Genomic DNA, 25,761 nt, shown 5'->3' with positions numbered 1-25,761 from the left:
GCCCTCTTGCAGCTGCTACAGCAACACCATGTCCTGTCTTTAGCCACACTGGCTTTTAAGCAGTCACACGTAAACTTTTATCAGGTTTATGCAGTTGCATGTGAATATCACTAGATGTCCTCTACTGCTAAGTAGCTTTATCGTAGTCTGTGCCAAGTACACAAATTCAGTGAAAAGCATTTCAGCTGCTTAAAATGTCTCTTTTTTTTATAGCTTCATTGTTCCTAGCCCATAGACGCACAGCAATATCGCTCATCCATAGCCTAAAGGAATGATATACTACCTCTGACTGACTGGACTTTCACTGACAGCAAAGCTATTGTATTGGTTTCATGCAGATTTGGAACCATCTGGCATGTCACAGAATCATAGAATCACAGAACAGTTAGGGTTGGAAAGGACCTTAAGATCATATAGTTCCAAACCCCCCTGCCATGGGCAGGGACACCTCACACTAAACCATATCACCCAAGGCTTCATCCAACCTGGCCTTGAACACCGCCAGGGATGGAGCACTCACAGCTTCGTTGGGCAACCCATTCCAGTGCCCCACCACCCTCACAGTAAAGAATTTCTTCCTTATATCCAATCTAAACTTCTCCTGTTTAAGTTTTAACCCATTACCCCTTGTCCTGTCACTACAGTCCCTGATGAAGAGTCCATCCTCAGCATCCCTGTAGGCCCCCTTCAGATACTGGAAGGCTGCTAGGAGGTCTCCATGCAGCCTTCTCTTCTCCAGGCTCAATAGCCCCAACTTTCTCAGCCTGTCTTCATACGGGAGGAGCTCCAGTCCCCTGATCATCCTCGTGGCCCTCCTCTGGACTTGTTCCAACAGTTCCATGTCCTTTTTATGTTGAGGGCACCAGAACTGCATGCAATGATCCAAGTGTGGTCTCACGAGAGCAGAGTAGAAAGGCAGGATCACATCCTTAGAACTGCTGGTCACGCTTCTTTTGATGCAGCCCAGAATACGGTTGGCTTTCTGGGCTGCAAGGGCACACTGAAGCCGGCTCATATTCAGTTTCTCATCAACCAACACCCCCAAGTCCTTCTCCACAGGGCTGCTCTGAATCTCTGAAGAATCTCTTGAGAAGCCCCTCAAGTTTTTCATTTGCAGTTCATTTGAGACTGAGCCATCAGGCAGGGCTTAGACTTTGGTCTCCCTGTGCTCTTCTCTCAGTTCAACACCAAAGGTCTAGCCTGTGAGGCCCCACTCTAGCAAGATCTGACCCAGTGCAGGATGGCGCATGCATCTCTGCACGGTGCAGTCAGGTACAGCTCCTTGCTCCAGCACAACCCAGCGGCCCTCAAGGCGACACCAGCAGTGCCTTGGTTTAGCACCTGGGAGGGCCACTACATGCCCTGGGATCCCATCTTCATCCACTGCCTCCTCCGCAGTGAACTCTTATCCCCAGCTACATGGCACAGGCAAGAGCTTCTGCAGACAAAAATCTCACCCATTTCACTGTTCCTGCAGAGAAAACATAGCTTTTTTTGTGCAAACAGTCCCTGCCTTGCTGCCATGCTGCCCAAGCCCCTGTGCTTCCAGCCACCTACTGCAGACCTCAGCTTGCATGCAGCATGCCAAGGGAGGGCAACGGAAGCTCCCCAGCCAGCCCAAAAGGCAGCTGCCAGCAAAGCAAGCAAAGAGGTTCATGCTGTGTTAACCCACTCAGCTTTAATACAGGATAATAAACAGCTACATTAATCTAGCCCTAATAGTGAAATATTATGCTATATAAATAATGTGACCTCTTATTTAGAGACAGTTGGCCTGAAGTATAGTCTGACCTGAGCAGTTCAGAGACTGTACGATCACTTTAATCTATTAAATGAAGCTGAAACAGACTGGAAATGCTGTGTGCTTAAAGCTGTACGGGGGGAAATGGCTGAAATTTTGAGGTACTTTTTCCTTTTAGCTTTGCACTCAGTTCCATAGTTTGAAGTGCTGCCCATCCTGCACTCACATCCCCCTAGGGAGGGCTGTTAAAGGAGGGGCTCCGCATGCCACCACCTCTGCTGTCAAACTGAAAGTGAAGTTCTGTTTGAGGGCTCCTTAAAGTGACTCAGCAGGATACAAAAACGCACTTGAATAGGAGTTGAATTGTATAAGCACCCAATCACAGCAGCAATTATCCTTTAGCAATGCTGTTAACTAATATGCACAAGAAGTTTAATGGTGCTCCAGATACTGGCTGGAATTGAAAGAGGTTTTGGCTTTCCTCCTTACATAATTTTCGTATGTCTTATGGGCAGGAAGGCTACTGAGAACTGAGGAATACCCCACAGACCTGATGTATAGGAGCCAGGCCACAGGCTCTTCCTCTCAAATCTTACTGACTCTGGTATGAAATGCACCACAGATTTTCTCATTTGGGTGTCTGAATATCAGGCTTGGTTTGGAAATAGAACTTTCTGCACAGAAACAGACATGTAGTTGCTCTGAAGGGTGATCTCCTTAAGATGCCCAAGTACAAAGCTGGATGCTCAGACTTAAAGATCTAAACCTGGAACCTTTGGCCTACTGGTTCCAAGGACTGCTGTGTCCCCAACATTTACTGGATACTGCTTACCTGCAGCTTTGCAAGTGCTGCCCTCACTAGCAGCAAGATGCTCCATCTCTGGTGGTGTTCAAGACCAGGTTGGATGAAGCCTTGGGTGATATGGTTTAGTGTGAGGCATCCCTGCCCATGGCAGGGGGTTTGGAACTTGATGATCTTAAGGTCCTTTCCAACCCTAACTATTCTATGATTCTATATACTCATAGCAAAAGACATGGATTCTTCATAGCCAGCCACCTCCATTGCTGTGCTGCACAAAGCCTGCCCTTGGAAAACCGAGGAGACCATTTTGTCCTGGAAGGAAAATTTGCAGGCAACAGAGGAGCCAAGATTTGCACCAAATTCACATGCAAGCCTGTGATTCCTGTTGAGAAATGGGTGTTGTACAAAACCCATCTGTTGATTCACGTGAAGAAAACACCTCTGTCCAGTGGTTCAGTCAGGAAAGCCAGTAGGGGTTCTCCTGGACACATTCCCTTGTGTCTCCAGTTGGGATGAGATTAGTGCAGACTGCAGGCTGAGCTGGTACAGGCACTGTGGCCAAGCGTGCTGTGGCCACTTGCTGTGGGGTCTGCTCTTTCTCACCCCCTCCATGCAGCTGGACTGATGCAGATTTTGAAGCAGAGACTCATGTATCTTGTCTGTAAAATGACACTGTGCTTCCTGCCTCTTACTTAGGTAAGAAAGTCAGCATAGAGGAACTCTCTTGTTTTTTGCAGGCCACAATGTGGTGCCAGACTGTCTTAGGTAGACATTTTCAGGGAGTACTGGGGTGTGCGTAATGCTGATTTTGCACAGGAGGGGAACTGGGTCATTCACTTGTCTGTACGAACCAATTCAAGTCATACATCTATTTTGTAAACCAGTATAGAGGTGGGCCCTGACCCAACAAGGTGAATTAGCAGGTGCCTAAATGCAGCCCCAAGATGTCTCGGGCACTTGGAATGTGCCTTAGCACACTGCAGGATTGTGCCAAAGATGCTCCCATGGCAGGACATGGGACACAGCCAGACCCACCAGTCCTTACTGACATGGATATACTCTCATAGGTATTGCCTGCTTCCTGTGAAGGCAGAGTATGTAAATAAATGAGTGCATGCACAGAAGCGGGTGAAGGTGGGAGGTGGCAAAGCAGTCTGCAGGAGAGATGTGAAGCACTGCTTTGGTTTTGTCCCCAGTGCCAAGGGCACAAAAAAGAGGTAGGAAAAGTTTATCACTGCCTACGTGCTCCTTTAAGTTCCAACTGGGATGAGGCCTGGTACAATAAACACAAATTCTGTTATTGTGCTGTAAGTTGATAAAGCTTCCTCCTATTTAGTATGAATATATATGTGTGTGTGAACGCATATAGTCGCTGGTTCTTAACGGCATCGTGCGCGCCGTGTTCACGTGGCATGAGCTGCATTTGTACAATCCCGTGCCCTCCGGTTGGTGCCCCGTCCATCAAGCAGCACCCGCAGAGGCGCGGTTGTTCTCCCTCTTCCTCGTTCGCCGGCGGCGGCACAGACCCCGCGGTCCGGAGGCTCTGGCTGCTCCCTTTCAGTCCCGAACCCCCAGGGGCCGGGATGCCGGGCAGGGAGAGGCGAGGCACCGGTCGCCCGTCCGCCGGAGCAACTTAAGGTGCCGCCGCCCGCTCCCGCCGCCGCGGTCCACCTTAACTCGGCGGCGGCGGCGGACGGGCCCATTTGCCGCACCGGGGGTCGGCGGGCCCCGTCCCCTCGGGAGCAGCGCCCCCGCCCCGCGCCCGCCGGAGAGCGGGGTGAAAATGAGTCCAAAGTGAGAAACACGGCGCTCGTCACCGAGCCGCAGGTGATGGCGGGTCCCCGCCGCTGAGAAACCCCCTCCTGCGGCACCCGGGCCGGCCCCCGGCGGCGGGGCCGGGCTATTTATAGCAGCCGCCGCGGCGATATAAGGGATGGTCGGGTGCAGGCTCCCCGGCCGCGGCCGCCGGGGCGGGCGGGAGCGGGAGGTGGCTGGCGGCGCTGCCCAGCCGCGGGCGCCTCTGGGCGGGCGCTGAGAGCGCAGCCCCGGGTGAGCGGGGCTTCAGAGCCAGGGGGTGGAGGGTCGGCGTTGGGTGGCGCTTTTAGTAGCGGGGGGAAAGGCCGACCCAGTAAATCGCAGTTTGTTTTGTTTCTGTCCGCGGCAAGCGAGGGGGTGCGGGATGGCGCCGCGAGGAGTTCCGGCGCTCCACGCGTGAAAAGCCTGCGGGCAGGGTGCTCTCGCCGTGACACCCTGGGATAACTGCGGCGGGGCTCTCTCCGCTCTCCCTTCCTCTTCCCCCAGCGACTCCGGCAGCAGCGCGGTGCCTCGCTCTGGCATGAGCCCCCCCGCCCCGGGAGGAGCGCTCCCCGGGCACCGCCGCCTCCCCTGGCCGGGGATCCGGGTCGGGAAGAAGGGGCTGTCGCCGACTGACGCCGCGGAGCCACCGCGCTCAGCAACGCCAGACGCAGAAGGGTTTGGGACGGTACGGTGGCTGCGTGCGCGGCGGCGGCGGATTTGGTGTCCTTGGGGGTCTCTTCTCTTCCTTGCTGAACGCTTGAAAAAGGTCCAAAACCACTTTATAAAGCCGTGGTTGGACCGCTGTGGGTTTCATGTCGTGTTCTGGGTGGGTGGTGGCGAGAGGGGTTACTCTGTGCAGTGAGACCCCCCCCCAGCAGAGTCAGGGCCATGCTAATCTTTCACTTTCCTACCCCTTGTGTGCTCTGATCTGTGTGTTGCAAGTTTTCTTCCATTAAAACCGCTCTTGGACCCCCTAAGTACTTTGTGAAAGCTTCCAGATCTATGTGTTTATTTGCTAGACTTCTAGAAGAAAGATACAGATGCTGTCTTTAACTACAAAGAAACAAGGAGAGGAGGACGTACTTTTTTTTTCTGTTTCTGATTTTTCTCTGCCTTGAGAAAATTAAAGTTGAAGGACAAGGACTTTTCAGCTGTTGTGCTTGGGAATGCTGAGGATTAGCAAGAAAACTTGTAACTTTTGTTCTGTTTTGTTTTTTAAACAGCTCAGAACCAGTGTTTAGAAAATCCCCATTTCCAGACAGAGAAACTAAGATAAAGCCATGCTGGCTGCAAGTTGAGGAGCAAGTCACTAATTAGACCTTGGGTGGACCAGTCTTAGCATCCTGTGCTTGGTTGCTCTAGAAACCCTCCCCGATGAGCTGATCACTTCATCCAAGAAACATCCATGGCAGTTGAGAGTAGAAAAGTGCCTGGCAGAGTCCTGACCCTTGTGTGAGGCTCTCCCCTAGCACAATTAGCTGCAGCTCTACTGCATCCATCAGCTGGCAGTTTCTACGTCAGTTGCCTAACCATAGGAAAGTGTGAAAACCAGAGCCACCAACTCCTTGGGTACCTTAATTCATCTAAGTTTGGATTTAGGTGGCAGGCTTAAAGGGATATTACTGACTGGAAACATCCTATTTATGTCTTATCTGGAAACTGTTTATACTGTAGTTGGTACTAAGAACAAGCACATGAACTTTATAGTCATACCTAGATGTAGAGGTGCTTTCTGAATTTTCACTATGAAATTATTCAATTAGCTCAGGCCCTTTCTGCACAAGAGAGATGCATTTCAAAGGCCTAAAACTGTGTGGGTCATCTCTTGATGCCTTTGTTTATGAAAGGTGCCCATCTGTTACTCTAAAACCGTTACGGTTATGGGCATTACAAAAATTAGGTCCATTAATTTAAGAGAAACTAGCAGAACAAGGGTGTGGCAAGGCAATTACAAAGTAATAGTATTAAAAAAACCCACTTCTCATTAGCATTGCTTTGGACTGCTTAATTGAGATGGGATTTTCTATGTACTTATGTCTGAAAATATAAAGCTGACAGCATCCTTTTAAAACTACACAAAGTGCATATGGAAAAATAGGTGTTCTTCATGTTATAGTTCTGCATCAATTTGTTTGACTTCCTCTGATTTTGTTCCTCTGTTCCAGGAGATATCTCATAGGATAGAGTTTGTAGTCCAGATTGCAGAGGGCCAAGCACCCCACCAGCATGACTCCTGAACCAGAGCAGCTGCACCAGGGTCAGAGCTGGCCCAGCATCTAATTACAGAAATTATGTGAAAGGCAGTTTTTATTTATGAAGTCTTTGGTGGGTGTTTTCACAAGCTTGAAATTTTTTCACATTGGAACTAAAAATTACAGAAACAAAGCTTGACCTCTTCATGGGGGGAGGGTTTGGTATGGGTTGCGTTGGGTGTTGTGTTGTTTTTTTCTTAAATGGACTGAAGCTAACAAAAGGGAGGAATAAAACTGTATCATCTGGTGATTAGAAAGGACATCTTTCTTTATCCCCAGACACTTTTTGGCACTAGAGAAGACATGGCATCTGGGGACTGAAAGGAGGAGGATGAGTCCTGTATGTGAGCTGGTGTTGTCATTGGCAAAGTATGACATGAGTGCAATGTAAGGACAAGTGAATGAATGTGATGAATCATTATAATTGACATCATGCTGTGGTTCCTTAGATCTCTGTAACTGTGGACAGAAGCAGTGTCCTGTACCCAAGACCTGCATGGCCCTTTAGCTTGAACCATGTGCTGCTGGTGGTGTTTCACTCTTGAGACCATCAGGGCAGAAACTCTGCTCTCTTCTGATCTTAATTCTGGATGGCTCCTTGGGGAGAGCTGTTTGGCTTCATTTCTGCCCTTTTTATCTGCGCTCTTCGGTGTGAAATATTTTCTGTGGCTCAATTCAAGCCAAAAGCCTCTACATACCTCCTGCAGTTGTCAAGCTGGGCATCTGTGGTGACCTGCTAGCTACCTGCAAGTCAATTCATCAGGATGGATCAGTCTGCCCAATGTTAGCATAAATCCCCAGGAATGAAGAGGAGAGTGGTTTTGCATGGTGGCAACGTTTGCATAAGCTTTTACTGTCATAAATAAGTAGATGAGGGTTAGATTTAATAGAAAAAACATGGAATTAATTTTCATGGCTTCCAAGACAATATTATAGACAGGGCTGAGGAAGAGAACTGGTGTTAAAAGATATGGAAATGTGCCTTGAAAGTGACCTTTCCAAGATCAACAGTATTATTCATGGTGTTTGAGGCACCCCAGCTTAATGAAGTATAAAGCAAAAGGGGTTGGGAAGATTTGGTCCAAGTGAAAACAGAGTGAGTGTGGGACTAGCAGATGGGAGGAATGGTTAGCCCACTCTTTGGTGGAGTTATGGCTGCTTTCTTCTGTTGTTATTGTATACAGAGGGACTTGATACTTATGGGGAGGGGAGTACAGCCTTCCTGTTCTACTTGAATGTCACTGGCTGTATTTTTATCCATAGGGAAACAAAGGTCCCGTGCTCCAGTGGGTCACATCCGGAGTGTTTGTATCCAATATAAATCTAGAGCAAGTCCATCAGTTTCAATAACATCTGCAATAAGCCACAAATGGCTCTTTCTGAACAGAGAGGCAAAATGAACAGCTGTAACTTCAGATGCTGGATTTTTTGGCAAACTCTTTTTTGAGATTTACAACTCTCTTATTCTCCATTTGAGAGTGTAATGGAGCAATTGCTGATCCATACATGGATGTATATGTGAACAAATGTTGGTGGAAGGGTAATACAGACTGGTGGCAAACTGGCCACCTGTTCTTAGCTGATGAAACGTACAAAAATGTCTCCTGAAATAATGATTGAGGGAAGAGGTGGGGGCAGCTTAATGGTACTTTAAAGTAGTCTTCTGTACTTACAGTTCTTATTACTGGCTTTCCTGCTATTTTATACTGCTTCAGAAGCTAGTTCTTCAGTAAGTGCTGCAAAGACCTATAGGTTTCATCAGAGCAACCACTCCAGTGGTTGGAGCTAGCTGAAGAGATGGGAAAGCTGTCTCCAGGTACCTTCTCTGACATACGCTGCCTAAAGGCAGGCCGGCAGGCCAAGATCAGCAACTCTTACAGATACCCATAACTGTGACTCTGCATCTCATTAAGCCTCCTTTTCTTCTTTCTAAAATAGGGTAGTGGAAGCTTCTTCTTTGTGGAGTGTGTTGAGAGCATAAATACAGCAAATGCGGAGATACTTCAAAGGGATCTAAGTATCTTAGGTACTCGGAGCCTGCTGCTTCTCTTCTGGCCAGAATTTGTTTGCCATTGATGGGTTTGAGCTTGAACTACTTTCTTGTACTTTCTTCTACTGCTGCTAAAGAGCTGCTTGAAAAGAGTGCTGACACCCCTTTACCTTTTCCAGGCAGCATAATGCCTGTAATTCTTTCTCTTTCAGGAGATCTGCTTCTAGAGAGAGTGTTATACCAAATATAAGTTTGTGTGCTAGAATCATTTTATTCTTCATCCCTCTCAGCTTTCTGCTATTTAAGCCTTCTTTGTTGCTGCAAGTTTCATAGTTTCATACAAAGCCTCTTCTTTTGATTGTTCGTGGTATTGTGTTAACTTGCTAAACCTACCTGAAGTGGGTGCTTGATTTCATGGAGGGAAAAAGTCTATGTATTTTCCCAGAGGTGGGAAAAATGCCCCCAAATGGTTTGCTGATCTATGATGGTTTGCTCTCTCTGGTTATTGCCAAGTCTTGACTGCATCTGCCTAGTTCTTGGCCTAGAGATGAGTGTCACTGAGGACTTCCTGGGGACTATTTTGCATCTGAATGGTGACTTGTAATGGTGAAACATGGAGAGCCAGACTCTTGGTTTATGTAGCTGAAGATCAAGCAGCTGCTCAAAGTTGCCATCATCTCCAGTGAGATCAATTAAAACTGCATCAGCTTGCAGCCGGTTTACAATAAGCCTGTTCCCTGCGCTCTAGGTTAACTTCACTAACTATCTCCTGAGGTCAGGTCTGCTACTCTTGTATGTGCAAATAAGTGTTGGTGTTCTTTCTGATCTGCGGGAGTGTAAATAAAGCAAGAAGGTCTTTCACTTACAGGTTCACTCATCAGCATATATTAGTAACGCTCATCAACTTCTGACTGGAACTTTGATGGCATAATTACTCTAAAAGGCTAACATATTCAAAACTACCTGTGTGACTTTGGGAGTTAGATTCCTAAGAGTCTTAGTCATCATTTTAAACAGGAATCAGCTTTTTAAGCCACACGTACTCCTGGAAGCTTTAAGAACAGGCTTCTGTTATCATGTCTTTAAAATGACAGTTTCTGGGATGGGGATGGCAGCTCTGCCACTCCACTCATATCAGATATTAAATAAGGAGGTTGAAGAAACAATTTGAAAAATACTGTGGAAAATAGATTCTTGTAGGTAATCCAACTAGAGAGGTGCAAAATGTAAAAATGTCTACACCTCAGTCACCTGACAGCAGGATGGATGGGAGCATGTATTTTCAGCTATGTCTTTTAGGACAGCTGGGAGGATGGCTGATGGTTTGGGCATTACTGTAGACAGACACAATTTGGTGTACTGAATTTGAACAACTTGTGACAGGGAGAGTTTGAGTCACCAGGGCAAACACAGTTGTCAAAAGAAACTGATAAACTAAGAAAAGAGCTTTGCATGCCCTAGTATTTATGTTTGCGTAGGTAAGACTTTAATTTGTTGTTAGTCTTCAGTTTCTTTTTGAGCAGTGATGGATTAGTCTTGGTACTTCTGCAATTTTTAAAGCATTCCTGTAACACTTGTAATGCAAAATCTGTTTATTATGCAACATATCTGTGAGATAGGGGCCAACTGTCTCACTTGTGCAGCTGAGGAACTGAAGTATTCAGTAAAACTAAACACAGCACGCAGGATAATACAGGAAAGTCTGCAGCAGGACAGGCAGGAGAGTGCTGAAACTGGGTTTCAATTTCCATGAAAACCACCAAGCTATGATCTGTGCTCATCCCATCACATTCTTCCTCAGTGCCTCTGAGACAGCCTGGGGCATTTCTTTGCCTAGAAAAGGTGGGGACTAGCAGATATTTTCTCCTTTTTCTGAGGAGAAAAACTCAAGCCTGGTGATGAAGGGAAGAAGGTAATAGATATCTGGGGGAAGATGGGGAATGGGGAGCATCACCCAGCTAGAGATTCCACTACCACTTCCTCAACAAGCCCAACTTCCCCGGTGCTGGCACGGACTGCTTCACAGCTATTGAAACTGTTCCTCTGGGCAAATCCCTGCTCTTCCTGTGCCCAGAGCCAGCTCTGCTGCATTTAATAAAGTTGGTAAGAGTGGCTGGGTTGACATGAAGCCTTCTGCTCATCTGCTGCCACTGGTGAAGGAGAGCTACCTTCACTCTGTCATGGCCTTAAGAGGGGCACCAGTGCTTTGCTTTTGGGAGAGGAAGCTGTCACAAAGCTTTGGTTGCATGGTGAGCGGTAACAATATGAGTTTTATTGTTCAGAATGTATCCACATTTATGGGATGCTATATTTGAAAGGAGAAAATGAGTCATGGGGAGCTATGCTAATGCTAAGTATTTATGTCTACCTCTTGTGAGGCTGAAGGCAGCGGGAGTTGAGCAACACTCTTGTGAAGTGTCTAGAGGATTTACAGATCAAACTAAAGCCCACTGAAGTCGGCTGTAAGTCACGCTGTGCCTTACTTGGGGCCTGTATTGTGTACCTTGTGCTAACTACAGTGAAATAACTGTTCTTAAAAAGCCTGAGAGCACTCAGTGGTGTCTGTACAGGAGCTCTCTGAGCTGCAGGCTGCAGCAGAGATCTTACCCTTCCGGCAGTCACTGCTCCTCTGCTGGAAGTCACACCTTGGTCACATCCAGGGGATGAGTGTCCCTGTGCCTCTCGTGCCTACAGCACCACAGGAGCATGTACCTGCGTGCTCAATGAGAGCAGGCAGAGCCTGGGCACATCTCGACTTCTCTCTGCTCCTCTACAAGAGCTGTAGCCCCAAAGAGGTATAAGGTGGGGGGGGGGGTCTGCTGCAGTACAAACTGCAGGAGCTCTCTGTTCAGAAACTGCTAGGGATGTAGGGGTGCTGGTGTTCATGTACTTTAGCTTATGGTATGTTTTGACACTAAATCAGTGGGCTTGAACTTCATAATTATGTACAAGCCTTGTTTTTTGTTTGTTTCTTTCTTTCTTTTTAAAGTTTCTTAATGAAATGGTGTTCTATTTGCAAGTACCTGTTAGTTCAGCTTTCCAGCTATCTGCTTGCCAGTGTGGCTTGGCTCCAGTCGCAGGTAGAAGAAGGGTTGGGACTGGGATGTCACTGCTGGGTGGGCCAAGAACTGAGGATGAAGAAGGACTCACTGTGAACAAGTCAGACAGCACCAGGTGCTTGGAAAATACAGATCTGGTAACAGCAAGGGGCTCTGCAGATCCTTTGTTTTGCCCACTTTTGAGAGGGAGTTTTCAAAATGAGTATTAAATAATTCTGAAAGTGAAGTCTTCAGGTTTATCGGGCATTTTGTTTCCTTTTTTTGTTTGTTTGGTTTTTTTTTAAGAATTGGTCATGTCAGTATGAAAATTAGCATGTTTGAGCTTTCTTCAACATATTTTTGAGGGGTACACTGAAAATGGAAAAAGACGTAATAATGTAAGGTTGGTTCTGGTTTATGGAAACAAATACTTGCTCATCTTGCAAATGTGAGAGCTTTTGAATAGAGATCTGTTATTTGCATTGCTGGGAGCACACAGCCTTATCGTGAGTCTGATACATAATAGCTAAAACAAAGACCCACCCAACCCAAGTTAAAAGGATGTTAATGGACATCGATGTAGTGGGAAGTTCATGCTTCTTTTTTCTTGAACTGTTCTTTTTACTTAAAAGGCAGCTAAAACATCCACTGTAGCATGTATCCAGGCACCTGGTCACTCCAAAAAAGCGTTTAGAAGATTTTCTTGTGTAAAGTTGTGAGCCTGTGATACAAGTTGCCTACCAGTTGGTTGTTGTGACATAGAAAGACTCCAAAAAGGCATAAAATGACAAAAAGTAACAGGATGCAGATGGAATTTAATCTTTCAGGCACATCCAGACACTGTTATCAGGTCTGTCATCTGTACTTAACATACCCAGATAGCTCTGGAGTGGTCTGCATAGACAGCCGGCAATTTAGTAGAGATTGTGATCTTCAGAAAATATGTGTCTGATGTCTTCTGTAATACTTGGTTTGGAAGTATTAGTGCCACCAGTCTTAAGTGAAAGACTTGGTGGGTGGGGAACATCTATCTATAGAGTAGGAAGAAGTTATTTGGTATCCAGCATTCAGTCCCAAAAGAATCATGAAGGGATTGACAGAGCAGGCTGTGGCATGATGAACTGGGAAGGGGGAGATCACTGAACAAATCCCTTTGGCTTAGTGCTTGGTGCTGAACTGCACTTGTGGACTGAGGGTTGGTTTGATGGCTGCTGACATTTGGTGGGGTCCCCTGATAACCCTGGAGGAGGAGGAGGCATGCTCCAGTACTCTGTGAAAGCTAAGCTATTGTGAATAGGTATTGTGAAATGGCAACACAATGTCAAGTGTTACCATCCTAGTTCTCATAGTGTGTGATGTCACTGGTAAGGTACCTGCTAGCCACACATCTACATCAGACATAACCTTCCTTGGAGAGCAAAGCGGGTATCTCCTGAGCCTGTCCTGTGCACACCCTGCTTTGCTTCCACCTGAATAGACCTTGGTGGTAGCTGGTGAAGCATCATAACTCTGGATTAAAAGTCTGAAGATTATGATGAGCTGTAGCAACAAGGTGGACTTCAATGAGTACTTGTAGCTCTTCCCTCAGAAAATACTTTGTAGCTCAAGGACAGAATATTTGGAGAGAGACTTCTGTTTCCTCCACATGCTGTGGATGCTTTCAGATTTAATCTGCAAACAGGCAAAATAGCAGGCATAAGGAGCTGAGCAGAGCATTTGTTTTCTTGAGGTTTGGTCTGGTCTGAGTAGATACTGAATGTTCTGTTAAAATGCTCTGCTGAACATCGTTTCCTCTGTGTATTCTGTGAAATGGTTCCATGCAGCACAGAGATGCTGACAAGATGCTGCATCACCTCTTTCATGTAAGCAGCAAGTGTTTTGTTACATGATATTTACCTTTGGAGTATTAAGTCCATCTTCAAAAGTTTGACTTGAACTGAACACCTACACAGCATGAAAAGTCTTCCCTGTTAATCAGCAAAATTAGCTAAGGGGATATATAATTCCTTATTCTTTTTGCAGCGTAGCAAGTCTGTTTAATTAGGCATCTGGGATTTGAATTATTAAACAACAGAACAGTTTCAATCTACTTTTCTGTTGGTAAAGATCTCCAGCAACCCATTTTATTTCTTGGGTTTCTAAATTATGAGCTTCAGAAACTCTTTGAATCTCAGGAGGATGACTTCCTGGATCCGGGAGGGCTGAGAAATACAACTCTTATTCTAAGGTCCCCTGAGCACAGCAAGTCACTCCCCGTTGTTTACATACCAGCCTCACAAGAATATGGAAATAAATGTTAGGTTGTCGAAGCAAAGCAGAAAAATTATGGGTTTGGTCATATCCCGCATTGAAGCATCTGTTTGGTTTCGTGCAGTGTAAGAATAAATCTTTTTGCTGCACGAAATACTGGGAGCAGTTCTCTGGTTTGGAGGTGAGATTGCGTGATCTGTTTTGAGGTTAAAAAAAGATAGAAAATAACAGTAGTTGCAGTTTGCATGGGCTTGGGAAGGCCCACAGAGGCATGCACCAATCTAGCCAAGAGGCAGGAAGGGATGAAGAGGGGTGGTCTAAGCAAAGTGGTAAACAGTTGCAGAACTCAAGTGGTTGATGGAGGTCTGCCACCTTCAAGGCAGTGAACAGGGATCTGGGGAAGGCAGTAACATGGTCAGGCAGAGGTGCAGGCAGCCCTGGTCAGGGTGTCATTGCAGGATGTGAGGGGCTTGCTGACAAAGCCAGCTGAACCCAGCAAACTCCCAAAACACCTCTCAGCCTCAGGAGCAGTCCAGCTTTTTAAGCCCTCCTGACCCCAGGGTAGTGCACTCTTGCTCCTTTTTGAGGTTGGTACACTTCAAAAGCCTTGCCAAATGGAGGGGTGGGTGGACACGATGGGTGGATTTGATGACCCAAAATATTTCACCTTCCTAGGGCTGGGCTTATTCCAAACTTGTGTCTCTGTGTAGTAAAAGAATATGAACCGAAAGTGCTGAGAGGTGCAGTGGTTAAATTGAAGCATGCTGTGGCAGGATTAAAGTAATCTTGTCCCTTACCAGACCTTAATGCTTTGGGGCTTTATTTATTTTATTTATTATTTTTTTTCCAAGTGGCTGCAATCCATGCTCTCTCTATCTGTGCTTTAATAGATTTTTATATGCAGAAACATGTCAAGACACTATCAGGGTAAACCATCCCATGTTGTGTTACAGCTCCCAAGGTCAAGATAAAATGTCAAGATATCTACAGTTGTCTTCCAGCTCAGACTTTGTTTTTGTGGTGTCCTTGAATGTACTGAAAAAGACGTGGAGTAAACGTCCCTTAGGGAGAGCCCAGCAGTTCAAAGGGCCAGATCAAAACTTCTTACCCTTTCTGTGAGTCTTGTATGTAAAATGTGATGCAAATGAGAGAGTGACTTGAGTTGCCAAGACTAAGGCTAACATCTCTTTGGTTGGTGTTTAAAAATAATGGCACTGTATAGGCATAGGAATAGCATATGAGGTCTGCCAGGTCAGAGCAACACAACACTGCATCCCACTATTTTTGACAAAACACCATGATGTCTTGACTCCATTGTGACTTTGCAGGGAATAGGTGTACTTCACAGCTATGTGGTGGGGCATTTAAAACTAGATCTTGCTGGCTCCGATGGCAGAGCCTAAACATTTCTATGAAGCTTCTCAGCCAAGGTCTGTAGGGGATTGAAACTCAGGAGAACTTGAGCAAAGAAGCATGTTCAGACAGATCAGAGTAATGGAACCAAAGCAATGCTCTTGAAGAGCTAATCAAGGACCAGAGATGATTCTTTGAAAGTAGCCCTTAATCTGACTTAGAAACTTCATCCAGTTACTTTGCTTTTTTCAGTTTGTTCATGGTCTTACCTTTGAAACAAGCCTTCCTATTGTCCAGGTAAAGCACCAGTCCTTTATGCTTGCGGGAGCAAGTGCTCTCTGTCACTCCATGTACAACAGCACATAGTACCACTCACATTTAAGGTAAGGTGAATGTGTCTAGCCTCAGTAAATAACAAGCAATGTGGTGATAGTATTGTCTTATCAATGCTTTATTCTTTTGTCCCATCAAAGGTCCTTATCCACCCCTTCACCAGTACTGAGTGGCATGTTTGCTGCCTGCATTGCTGTGGGGAAGGAGGATCTTGGTAGCTCAGCTGTAGCCCAGGACATCTCATCTCTCTGGCACAGCATCTCCTCAGGGAACCTGACCACATTTTTTGGAAATCTGTTAGTGTCAGTCTGATAAGACAGACAGCATCATCTTTTGTATGGGGCACTGGGAGGCTGAGTACTTCTGAAATGAGTATATGCACGTGTGGTGTGTTTTTCCTGTGTGAATGTGAGAACCAGTTTATATGGAAAAGCAGAAGACATTATTGTTTAGTGTGTGTGAGAGATGCTTTGTGGCAATGGCAGTGGAGGGTGTGCCTCTCCCTTTTCCCTTAACTGGGAAAAAAAAACCTCTGCTGTTGCTTTTTCTTTTCTCCTTTTTTTTCCCAAATGGCAATTGAATTTCAAGGAGGTTTATCTTTTCCTAAAGTTGAGTGGATTTCTGATGTGATTGCACAGAGGTGGTGGTGGTTGGAGCCCTGCTGTTGCCTTGCTCATAGGAGGTGCTTCATGAGAGTGCAAAACACTTTTGAGGTATGATTCCCATAGCATGCTAATCCAGTGAAGTGCTGTAGACTTGCTTGCTGGCTCTGTTCAAATCCATAATGCAGCACCATCTGCCAAACCATGGGGCATAATGAAAGTGTTAATGAATGTACATATATACCCTCCCACGCAGCTGCAAGTTGAATGACTTAAAAGTTGAGGCAGAGGGTTTAGACAGAGCATAGAAGGAACCAGGCTTAGGGTATCCTGATGCAGGTCTGTACTGAAACTAGTGGGTGGGTGAGGAGTGGACAGGGGTCTAAAGCTGGGTCATCTGACCCATAGGGTGCTTTCAAAGTTATGTTGATTTTTAGCTGCTGCTCACCAGTATATGGAATAATCCACTTGTGACACCCAAGAAGAAACTTGAGTGTTCAGCAGAAAAGCACAGGTACCAAGCAGCACTGGCTGGGACCCCAGTACATCTTTTCCAGAGAGGTATCCTCATAGGATGCTTCTCTCTTGTACTGGCAGGGTGAATGAACTCAGTAGGAGGGAGGATTTGAGTCATGCATAGGTAAACTCTGTTCCTCGAGGGTGGCTTGGCCAGTTGCCTGCTGGTCTGAGTGTCAGGGTGTGCATTTGCCACCAGGAGGGTTTGCCCAGGCTGGCAGGGAGCAGGAGGAGGCCAGCAGGAAGAGAGCTGATAGCCAAGGAGGTAGACAAAGAGCAGGGCTGAGAAGAGGCACTGGGGCTGGCCTGGCACGTTGCTGGAATGCTGGCAGTCTTGCAATGCAGCCTGTCTTCAGGTGGGTTCATGGGGACATTATGACTGTGCATCACCGTATGCAGGACAGAGGAGGTCGCCATGCACCCCTTCCATCCTGCTCCTCACCCTGGTACCCAGCCCCAAGCTCTGCCCACTCTCCTCTGTCAGATAAGCCTGTTGGATTTGCCAAGTATGGAGTCTCCTCCCTAGCATGTTGTGTGTAAATAAGAGGCTCGTGGTCTTGGTGGACACTGTGATGAGCCTGGAAGAAATTACTGTTATGGGTCCTCGGCCAGTGATGAGATCTTGGAGTCTTCCAGGTGACAGAGTAATGATACGGACCCGGAAAATGGCTAGAAAATAGCCTTCAATGCAGTTCTTGGATTTAGAATCATGAAATTCTACCTAAAATCTGCCAAGTTCCTATTTGAGTAAACCTAAGAGATTGTGTCTGTAAGAGCATGGGAGATGGCTGTTCCTTCATCTTCTGAAGACCGTGCTGGCGAAGCTTTACTAAAGCTCCAGTGTCACAGACTAGCATGCTTTGTGCTCTACTGTATTTGTAAATTAGTATGAAATGGGCTGTGGGGAGCCAGGAGGACTGCCCTCAGCCCAGGAGCCTGGGAAAATTGACAGCCCTACAAGCCTGCCCTACGCCCTGGGGTGTAGAAGTGTTGTAGAAACATCTGTGCTGCCCCATAGCTCACAGGTTATTCCAGGGAACACTGTGATGTGGAAAGGGAATGGGTGATCTGTCTGTTTTTCCATACATTATGGACAACAATAGTCTTTTTTTCCTAGAAAGAACATAGTCATGAGTTAAGTTTTGGAGAACGTGTGCAGTAGAGGACAGGTTTTGGAAATAACCTTGTGGAGATCCTCACTCTTCTCACTTTCCTATGTCTGCCACAAGAGAGGGAACATCCACCTGGGACTTGATAGCATTTACCCGTCCTCTCATGGAAATGCTATTACCAGGGACCATCACAGCCTTCAGCTCTCTACAGCTGTCTGAAGAGATGCAAAATGTGTTTGCCAGGAGGGAAGGGAGCCTTTAAAAATCCATTTACATCCCAAAAGACATCCGGTAGCAACACTGGAGATGTAAAAAGCATTAAATATGGAACTGAGCTGGACTGGAAGACAAACTTGGAGCCAAATGCATTGACTGATTTTCAGGAGGGTGACTGGAATGAGATGGCCCTGTACCCTTTCTATTCATAAACTATCCCCGAAGCAGCCGTAGGTGCCATGAAGTCTGTGCATTGACTCAACCAGGTGCATGGCATGATGTGCATAAGACCACAGTGCAACAAGCCATCAAAACGCTGGGTGGATGGATGGGTGCCCCCTCTATTTTGGCAGGGGGATGCTGGGCCATGGTGGGGTAGGTGGGGCAGAGCTGTGAGGATAGTCCGTGCTTGGCAGTTCTTGGTGCTGCTCAGGATCCCGCCACAGCCCCATGCTATAGTACATGAACTTGTTCCATGGACCACTTCTGACTGCCCAAGATGATACTGGCCAAGGCCCGGAGGGCTGTGCCATGCACATCTGGCTGCATCACCAGCAGCAGCGCTGTGTGCAGGCAGGAGAGCATCTGACTGCAGAGCATTGCTGTAGCACTGGGTCATTGCTTTGGAAACCTTACTGAGCAGTATAAGAGCAGCAAAGCCACCCAGGGCAGTAGATTTGGGGTCTTTTTATTGGTGTGTCAGCAGGCTGGGATGTGTAGGAGGGAAGCTGCCCATTTCCAGGGATTGTGTGAGCAGGAAGGGCAGCTATTGGAATTCGAAGCCACTTCCTCCACTGTAAATTTGTTCTTGTGTTATCTCTGGCTGGGCAGGGCAGGGGAACATCTTGGCTATCTGATTTTTTGCTACAGTATGTTTAGGTCAGCTTCATCAGTTCCATGATAACATAGGAGAGGCATTCCTGGCCTCACCAGCAAAGAATTTTCAAGAGTAATACCAGGAATCTGTCATCCCCTAATGTTTCCTGAGAGAACTGGAAAGAAATGAGTATAGAAAAGGATGATGGATTTAAATACACAAGATGTGATGGAAGTAAAAGTAGCTGAGCCATCTGCTTCTTCAGGCCCCAGTTATTGTGTAGGGATGCTCTTATTTCATGTGTTGGCAAAAGACATGGATAAACCTGCAGTGAGCACTCCTAAACTGGCAACCATGCAGTTTTAATCAAGGTCTGAGTGATGCAGGCATGAATCTTGTGTAACTACTTTCTGGTCACGTATCGGGATTCTCTTACAAAACTGTAACTCTGCAGATGACCCAGATCTGACTTGAGTGTTGTTTTTAATTAAGAAAATAAAAAATAAAAATTCTGGCTTCGGTATTCAACTGTTGGCTTGTCAGCGTGACAGGAATCTTCTTATGTATTTTGAAAAGGGCACTACATCACCAAGAGAAATGTGCTGAAGATTAATGGAGTTGTGGGAGGTGGAGGAGGAGTTGGGGAAGGGAAGCAGAGTTTGTTCCAGATGACATTTGTCAGTATGATCAATGCATGCTGTGCTTCATTTGCATACAGATCAGGACATGGACAAGCACGTGCTTTCATGTAAATAGGACTGAACCTGCAGCCTAACCTGGCCACTGGAAAGCTGCTGCTCAGTGCTACAGCAAGGGATCCTTATTAGTGCTTAAGGATTCACAACGCAGAGAGATGGGGGCTGCCTACCACTTAAGTAATTTTCAGTGACGTGGCTTTTTATTAGTATTATTTCTTCAGACTATAATTCCATGTTTCCTGAAATAACAACCAAGTATTCATCAGGCAGCTACTGCCTTTAGCTGCCTTTTGTGTGAATCTGAAGTGCTTCAGTACTCCCCCGGTGCATTTTCTTTCTCTTACAGTAAATCTGAGCATCATCTGTGTGTGGGGGAAGTGATACGATCTTAGGTTGAAAAGGAGAAAAGGTCTGGCTGGCACTGGAAGCCAACAAGGAGCTCAGAGAGCACAGCCTTCAGGGTTCAGCATCTTTTTGCACTGGAGGAGAATTCACAGGCCACTTCCAGGATTCACAGCTACATCCCCCAAATTCAAAACCCAACCAGTTGCAGCTCTTCATTGCTGGGTTGAGGATTTTCTTTTTATACAATAGTTAGATTTTGCCCTTAATTTTTTCTCCTCTTTAGGAGCACTCTGATAGTGCATTGATTATTGCTCTAAAAGGAAATGCCTGTAATTTCCTGTGCAGGTCTTGCCAGGTGTTGGGCTCCATCAGATCTCCTGGAAGCTGATGGGAGTTGAGAGCACCCTCACCTGATAGGATCCATCTTATTAGAAAACCTCAGAGAGTTGAAATTTCACTTGTGTTTTTAACGACTTAATGCCATAACTACAGAGGGCATTAGGCTTGGCTTCCCGCATGACAGATCTCTTCCATGCTGACTTCCCTCTGAAGACCAGCTTTTGCTTGGTGTGTCCTTTTTGAGGCATTGACCAGGCAGGAAATCTGCTAGACTGGAGGAAACCTGGCTAAGAATTAATCATCTTTCTTTAATAATTGATGGTGGTTGTTCATACACCTATGGGTCCTTTGGCTCCCAAAAGTTTGGGACACAGTCATGCCTACTTGAGGGAGAAATTCCTGGAGTTCATTCAGTCCTGATCAGTATGACTGGGGGGAAGCAGCTGCCTCCTAAAAGGGCATGTCCTGTGTTTCAAGGGTTTTCAGTAGCTCCCAGCCCAAGGGATTGCCTACAACACATAAGGCTGAACTATTTTTGTACCTGGCGAGCGTCTCTGGGTGTGTTGTGGTGCTTGTGTGGCTGCAGCCAGCAGTATGCAAGAGAAACAGAGAGGGAAGTGTTCAGATCTTGTAGTGTTTCAGCCCTTGAGGCATTGCGTGTTGCTGCTAATGCTTGCAAAGTCGCCAGGTAAAAAGGCATAATTGAGTGAGCTGTGGCTAAAGGAAGAGTTATTAATTGCAACCGTAGGAGTAGTTGGCAGCCTTGGTGGCCAATAGTCTTCCTCGGCCTCAAGTGAGGTTGGTGTCCTCAGGAACACAGAGCTCTGGTAGGGTGTATGTGAAGAGCTATCCATGGGCCAAACCAAGCCAATGATAGAAAAATTCCTTTGGCCACGGGCTGGTGGAATTGGTCAGTGTACATGCATACGCTGAAGTATATGCTGAATCTAAACCTCAGCCCATTACTATAGTGGATGCAGGCTCCCTAAAGTTGTCAGTGTTGGAGAGCTGCAGCAGAGGAGGAGGGATCTGGTGGTTCCCACGCAGATCCTGCTGCAGCTTTTTCTCGAGGTTTCATAACATATTTAAGCAATTTGTGTTGTGTGTTGCCATGGAGACTGTAAATCACTGCCATGTGGGCTTCTCTGTCAGGGAGCCTGTGTTTTAATTGCACTAACCTCCCCTGCAAATTCAGGGCTCGGCTCTGCGCTCGTTTACCTGCTGTAATGATTTTACCCTGGGAGCTCTGCCTCCAGGAGAACAAAGCTGGAACTGGGTTTAGGGGTACTTATACATCAGATATCTGGAGTTGATTTTATTATTGTCATGTGTGGCCATACCTCTGCCCAGATGAACAGAAACTACAATGATTTACACAATCTGAGATCTGTCCTACTTACATTCAGGACAAGTGTTACAGTGAGGATAGGGATTAGTTACACAGCTTACATGTTTTGGTGACTTGTTGGGGCTTGGTGATCCAGTCACACAAACCAAGCTGAATTTCTCCATCTTTGGTGTCTTTATGTTACTTAGCTGCTCCAAGGGGATAGCTCAGCCCTTCCACTCCATTCCCATGCCCAGAGAGGTAAATGGGGTTTTATGCAGTTTATTCTGCCTCTATAAGAAAATACCAGTTTTGCAGAAGAAGCTCAGCCCCGATGATACTCTTGGGTCAGCATTTCTCTTTTTTCTTTGACATCTGGCCCAGGACCAGACACATTTCTGACTGCCTCAGCATTACTGGCTTGTGCTGTCAGGACACAGATCTTGCCAGCGCATATGAAGACAGTTGTATAAATCAGTCTTCTTCCAGTGACTTAACCAGAGCCCCAACAGCATTCATCAGTGTAGGGTATGAATCCTTCTTTTGGCTCCTTCAAAATAAACAGCTATATAAGTTGTAAGATGATTATCATCAGAGCTTATTAGTGTATTACCACATGCTGCTTTGTATTGAGACAATAGATAAAAACATCTGCGCTTCATTTTTCTCACTCAGATCTACAGCAAACACGCTTATTCTTGCTCCCATCTGAGGAGGACTCTGTCAGTACTCTGGCCAAAAACACGTGAAAATTAGCCCAAGTCTTGTGCACTTGCCTCTAGCAACATAGCCAGCCAGCATGGAAGCTCCGCACACCTTTGCGAGTGTTTAATGTTTTCCAGGAGGTGACATATGTTGATTTTAAGGTTTGATTTATTGGCTGGTTTAGATGATAATCTTGTCAAGGCATGAGCTGTCTTCTTGCTATGGTTATCAGGGCAGGTGGAGGTGTAGAGGGATTAAAGTGCTTGGTTTTCAGAGGGTTTGCATTACATACCTGCATGTTGAGAGCACAGGGCCTGCCATCTCAGTAAAAGGAGGAGTGTTTCCATGAGCAGTAGAAACAGCCTTGCAGAAACATCTAATCTTGCTGCCTTTTAACACTCAATAGAAGTTTTCGTCTGTTCATGATAGCATCACCTAAAATACAGGGGGTTGTGCTCAACAAACCAGCCTACAGTTCTTTAATTTCACTTTTTTTTTCTTCCTAGTTCTTGCTGTTGTCCCCAAGCTACATAATATTCAGTCTGGTGGCTTAGAAGTTTACTATGACAGTACGACCCAATTCAACTCATAAGCATGTTGGACAGAGTCACTGTACAATGGGCTAAATATTATCCTAGTACTTTGGAAAGCATTTCATACAAGATAAGCTCAAGGCTTCTTAGGAGTGATTCGAAGGGGCTGGTACAAAATGTCAGTGAAAATGTAACACTTGTCTGCCAAGCAGTAGCTTGTGGTTTTGTGATGAGGTCAAAAATCGTGTACAAACGGAGTCTGGTTTTCACATCCGCAGCCTGTCCCCCTCCATGTCAATAACAATCAGTCTTTCATGCCGCCTGGCCAGAGCTGCTCTGCCATCTACAGAAGGATGGGATGAAATCTTGGCCACAGGCAAAGCAAAACATTGTCATCAAAATATGTTGGGGGGGAGAGGGTTAGGATTCTAGCCAGGGTCTCTATCCTAACAAGCCTGTGAGGACTGTGACCTGAGCAGGATTACACAGAAAAAAAAATGGTCTCTCAAGAAAAAATGAGAAAGTTAATTGAAATTTGTATGTTTCTATGCAGCCAAGCATGCTGCTTGTTGATGTATGATCTTGTAAATATGAGAAAATTGCTTACTCTGCCAAAATTCAGGGTGAGAAACCTTTCCTTGGGGTTATGATGAGGAACTGCAATAAGACTGGTTGAGACCTCAGCTGGTGCTTAGTCTCATTCTCTCCGTCCAGCAGCTCTTGCTTATGGTGGAAATTCTTTTTGTTGTCAAGAATTCCCTCCAAAGATAGTGTAGAAACAAGCAGACTTAATCATGTTTCTTCTTGCTCTGAAGATTTTGGCTTGCCTGAACTAGGAGAAGAAGCCTTTGCAGTTCTTACTAGCCTCAGTGATCTCATGTTTGTGATCACATTCTTTCTCTGTGTATAGGATTTTCTTTCTAGAGAAGAAACTAAGACAGCTCCTATACATGTGATTCAAGGAGAGTCGGGATGCCGACAGTTTATGGAGGGTCCCTCAGTGCAGCCAGCCCAGGACAGTCTTCATCCCCCCTTAGCACTGATCCAGCCAGTGTCTGCAGCCCGAAGAGCATGAGAAAAACCAAAATGGATGCAAGCAGCTGCCTGCAGAAAGTGTCACCACAGCTGCTCTCGTGCTGGAAGGCTTGCGTCAGGAAAACCAGCACCAAGGAAATCAGCTGCCCTCTTTTAAGCCTTATCAGTAGTGCTGCCTGCGAGCGGGTGGAGGGCACTGCCTGCCTTAGCATATGTACAAGACTGCTTGCCTGGCTTCTTAAACAAGCGGTCAGGACTGCTGGGTGATGAAACAGACTGTTCAGTAATGGCTGCCTCTTCTTTCCCCACACACGTGTTCCATTGCCCAGTTGCAGGCAGTGAATTTTTTTCTGCTTTCTTGTAAGAGTCAGTTCTTCCGTGGCTCACCCGGGATGGGGGAGCAGTGTGTCTGTGCTGCAGGGGAAGCTGCTCTCCTGGCTCTCTGGGCTGTGTCATAGCTGCAGAAACCAGCCTTCCTGCCACAGCAGGGTTGGGGCTATTGAAAAAAGGCAAAAAATGGCAAAACAAAAGACACCTGTTGTTCCTGGCCTGCTGACGCCTAGTTTTTATTACTTGAAGATGAGACAGAAGAGAGCAGCTTAGTGCATTTTTGTGTGCCACAAAGCCAGGATTGGACCTTTAACTCCAGTTTCATCCGTCACTGCTGGTTCTGCCTGTGGGTCTGGCCCCAGGATGCTTGCTGTACCCTGTGAATGAAGCACCATTTAATGCCTGCTGTACCCTCAGCTAAGTGGTGAACAATAGCACGGCTGTGGCTTATCAATGGGATTTGGTCACTGACAACTGGAAGTTATCTGAAGCTTGACAACTGAGCTGAGCCAGGCTGATTTTTGGCATGGCTGTGTGGGCACAGCCAGTATGGGAAAGGTATTTAGATGATAAAAGTTCTGCACTTGCATTGAGTGGCAATTAGGGATGCTTGTAGATGAGGCAGGAGTAGACTGAACCACAGTGGTGGTGTTGTCTGCACTTCTAAGTGATGGGTCTGAGTTATGGTAGAGCTGTTGGGGAGCATAGGTGCTGCTGATCCTGGATGTCAGTGCCGTCTTCATCCTTGCTTCTTAGGCAGCAGGTAAAAGCAGCCTTGTGCATGTTGTCCTCTTTTTGTTGCTTATGGGTGATCAGAGATTATCTCTTTCTTCAGCAGGTCTAGCACGCAGGAAGCATGGCTACAAGTGCCGTTCCCAGCGAAAACCTCCCCACATACAAGCTGGTGGTGGTTGGAGATGGTGGCGTGGGAAAGAGTGCTCTCACCATTCAGTTCTTCCAGAAGATTTTTGTGCCGGATTATGACCCAACTATTGAAGACTCCTACCTGAAGCACACGGAAATAGATGGGCAGTGGGCAATTCTTGATGGTAAGCAAACTACACTCATAGTCCCTCTTCCCTTACAGTTGAACATAAGTACAAGTAGACCTCAATGCCTTCCACAGCATGCTGTGCCCTTGTACTCTTTCTACTCTTCCGTGGGCTGCCAGGAATTTCAGTGCAAACTGGCCTGTGAGCTGCAGTGTGTGATCTGCAGCTGATCTCCAGCAAAACTTCTGCTTCTAGTTGCATTGGTTCCAGTTCTGCACAGAAATATTTCTAACAGAAGTGCAAAAACCTATAGATCATCATAGACATTTGGAGTAGGTTTCTACAAAAGATGAATTATAGCACTGTGAGGTAGCTCTTGCTAATGGTACTTCATTGTGGTTAGGCTCATCCCTTGGGAAATAACACTGAGTGGGTAACTGAATGGGAAAGATAACCAGAAAGAACATTTAATCAAAGCTGTCATCCACTGACAGTGAAGAATTGTAACACCTCTTAACTCCCATCATTCAGGCATGATGTTTTCATATCTAGTTGCCTTTTTCATTTAACTATGGGTAGGGTAACAGCCTGGAGAATTGCTGCAACCAAGATCTTTCGGTTCTTTGGAGAAAAACTGC

At 46.2% G+C, this 25,761-nt stretch overlaps 1 protein-coding gene across 5 annotated transcripts in view; it reads left to right on the top strand.

Moving 5' to 3' along the window:
* Positions 1–4,516: 4,516 nt before the first annotated feature.
* The window catches only part of MRAS (muscle RAS oncogene homolog), a 40,790-nt gene continuing 19,545 nt past the window's right edge, over positions 4,517–25,761 (top strand). The window contains exons 1-3 of one of the 5 annotated variants that reach the window (XM_031053270.2): positions 4,519–4,592; positions 4,845–5,025; positions 24,970–25,180. In XM_031053270.2, coding sequence (XP_030909130.1) covers positions 24,988–25,180 — 193 coding nt within the window. In that variant the 5' untranslated portion in view covers positions 4,519–4,592; positions 4,845–5,025; positions 24,970–24,987. Of the gene's footprint in view, positions 4,593–4,661; positions 5,026–24,966; positions 25,181–25,761 lie in introns of those variants that run through there. The other 4 variants (XM_031053271.2, XM_005153816.3, XM_031053273.2 and 1 more) reach the window with 4 other exon arrangements.

Source organism: Melopsittacus undulatus, chromosome 4 (assembly GCF_012275295.1).
Source record: "Melopsittacus undulatus isolate bMelUnd1 chromosome 4, bMelUnd1.mat.Z, whole genome shotgun sequence".
NCBI lineage: Eukaryota > Metazoa > Chordata > Aves > Psittaciformes > Psittaculidae > Melopsittacus > Melopsittacus undulatus.
Note: the sequence above shows the minus strand (reverse complement) of the source record. Positions and strands in the feature narration are given on the sequence as shown.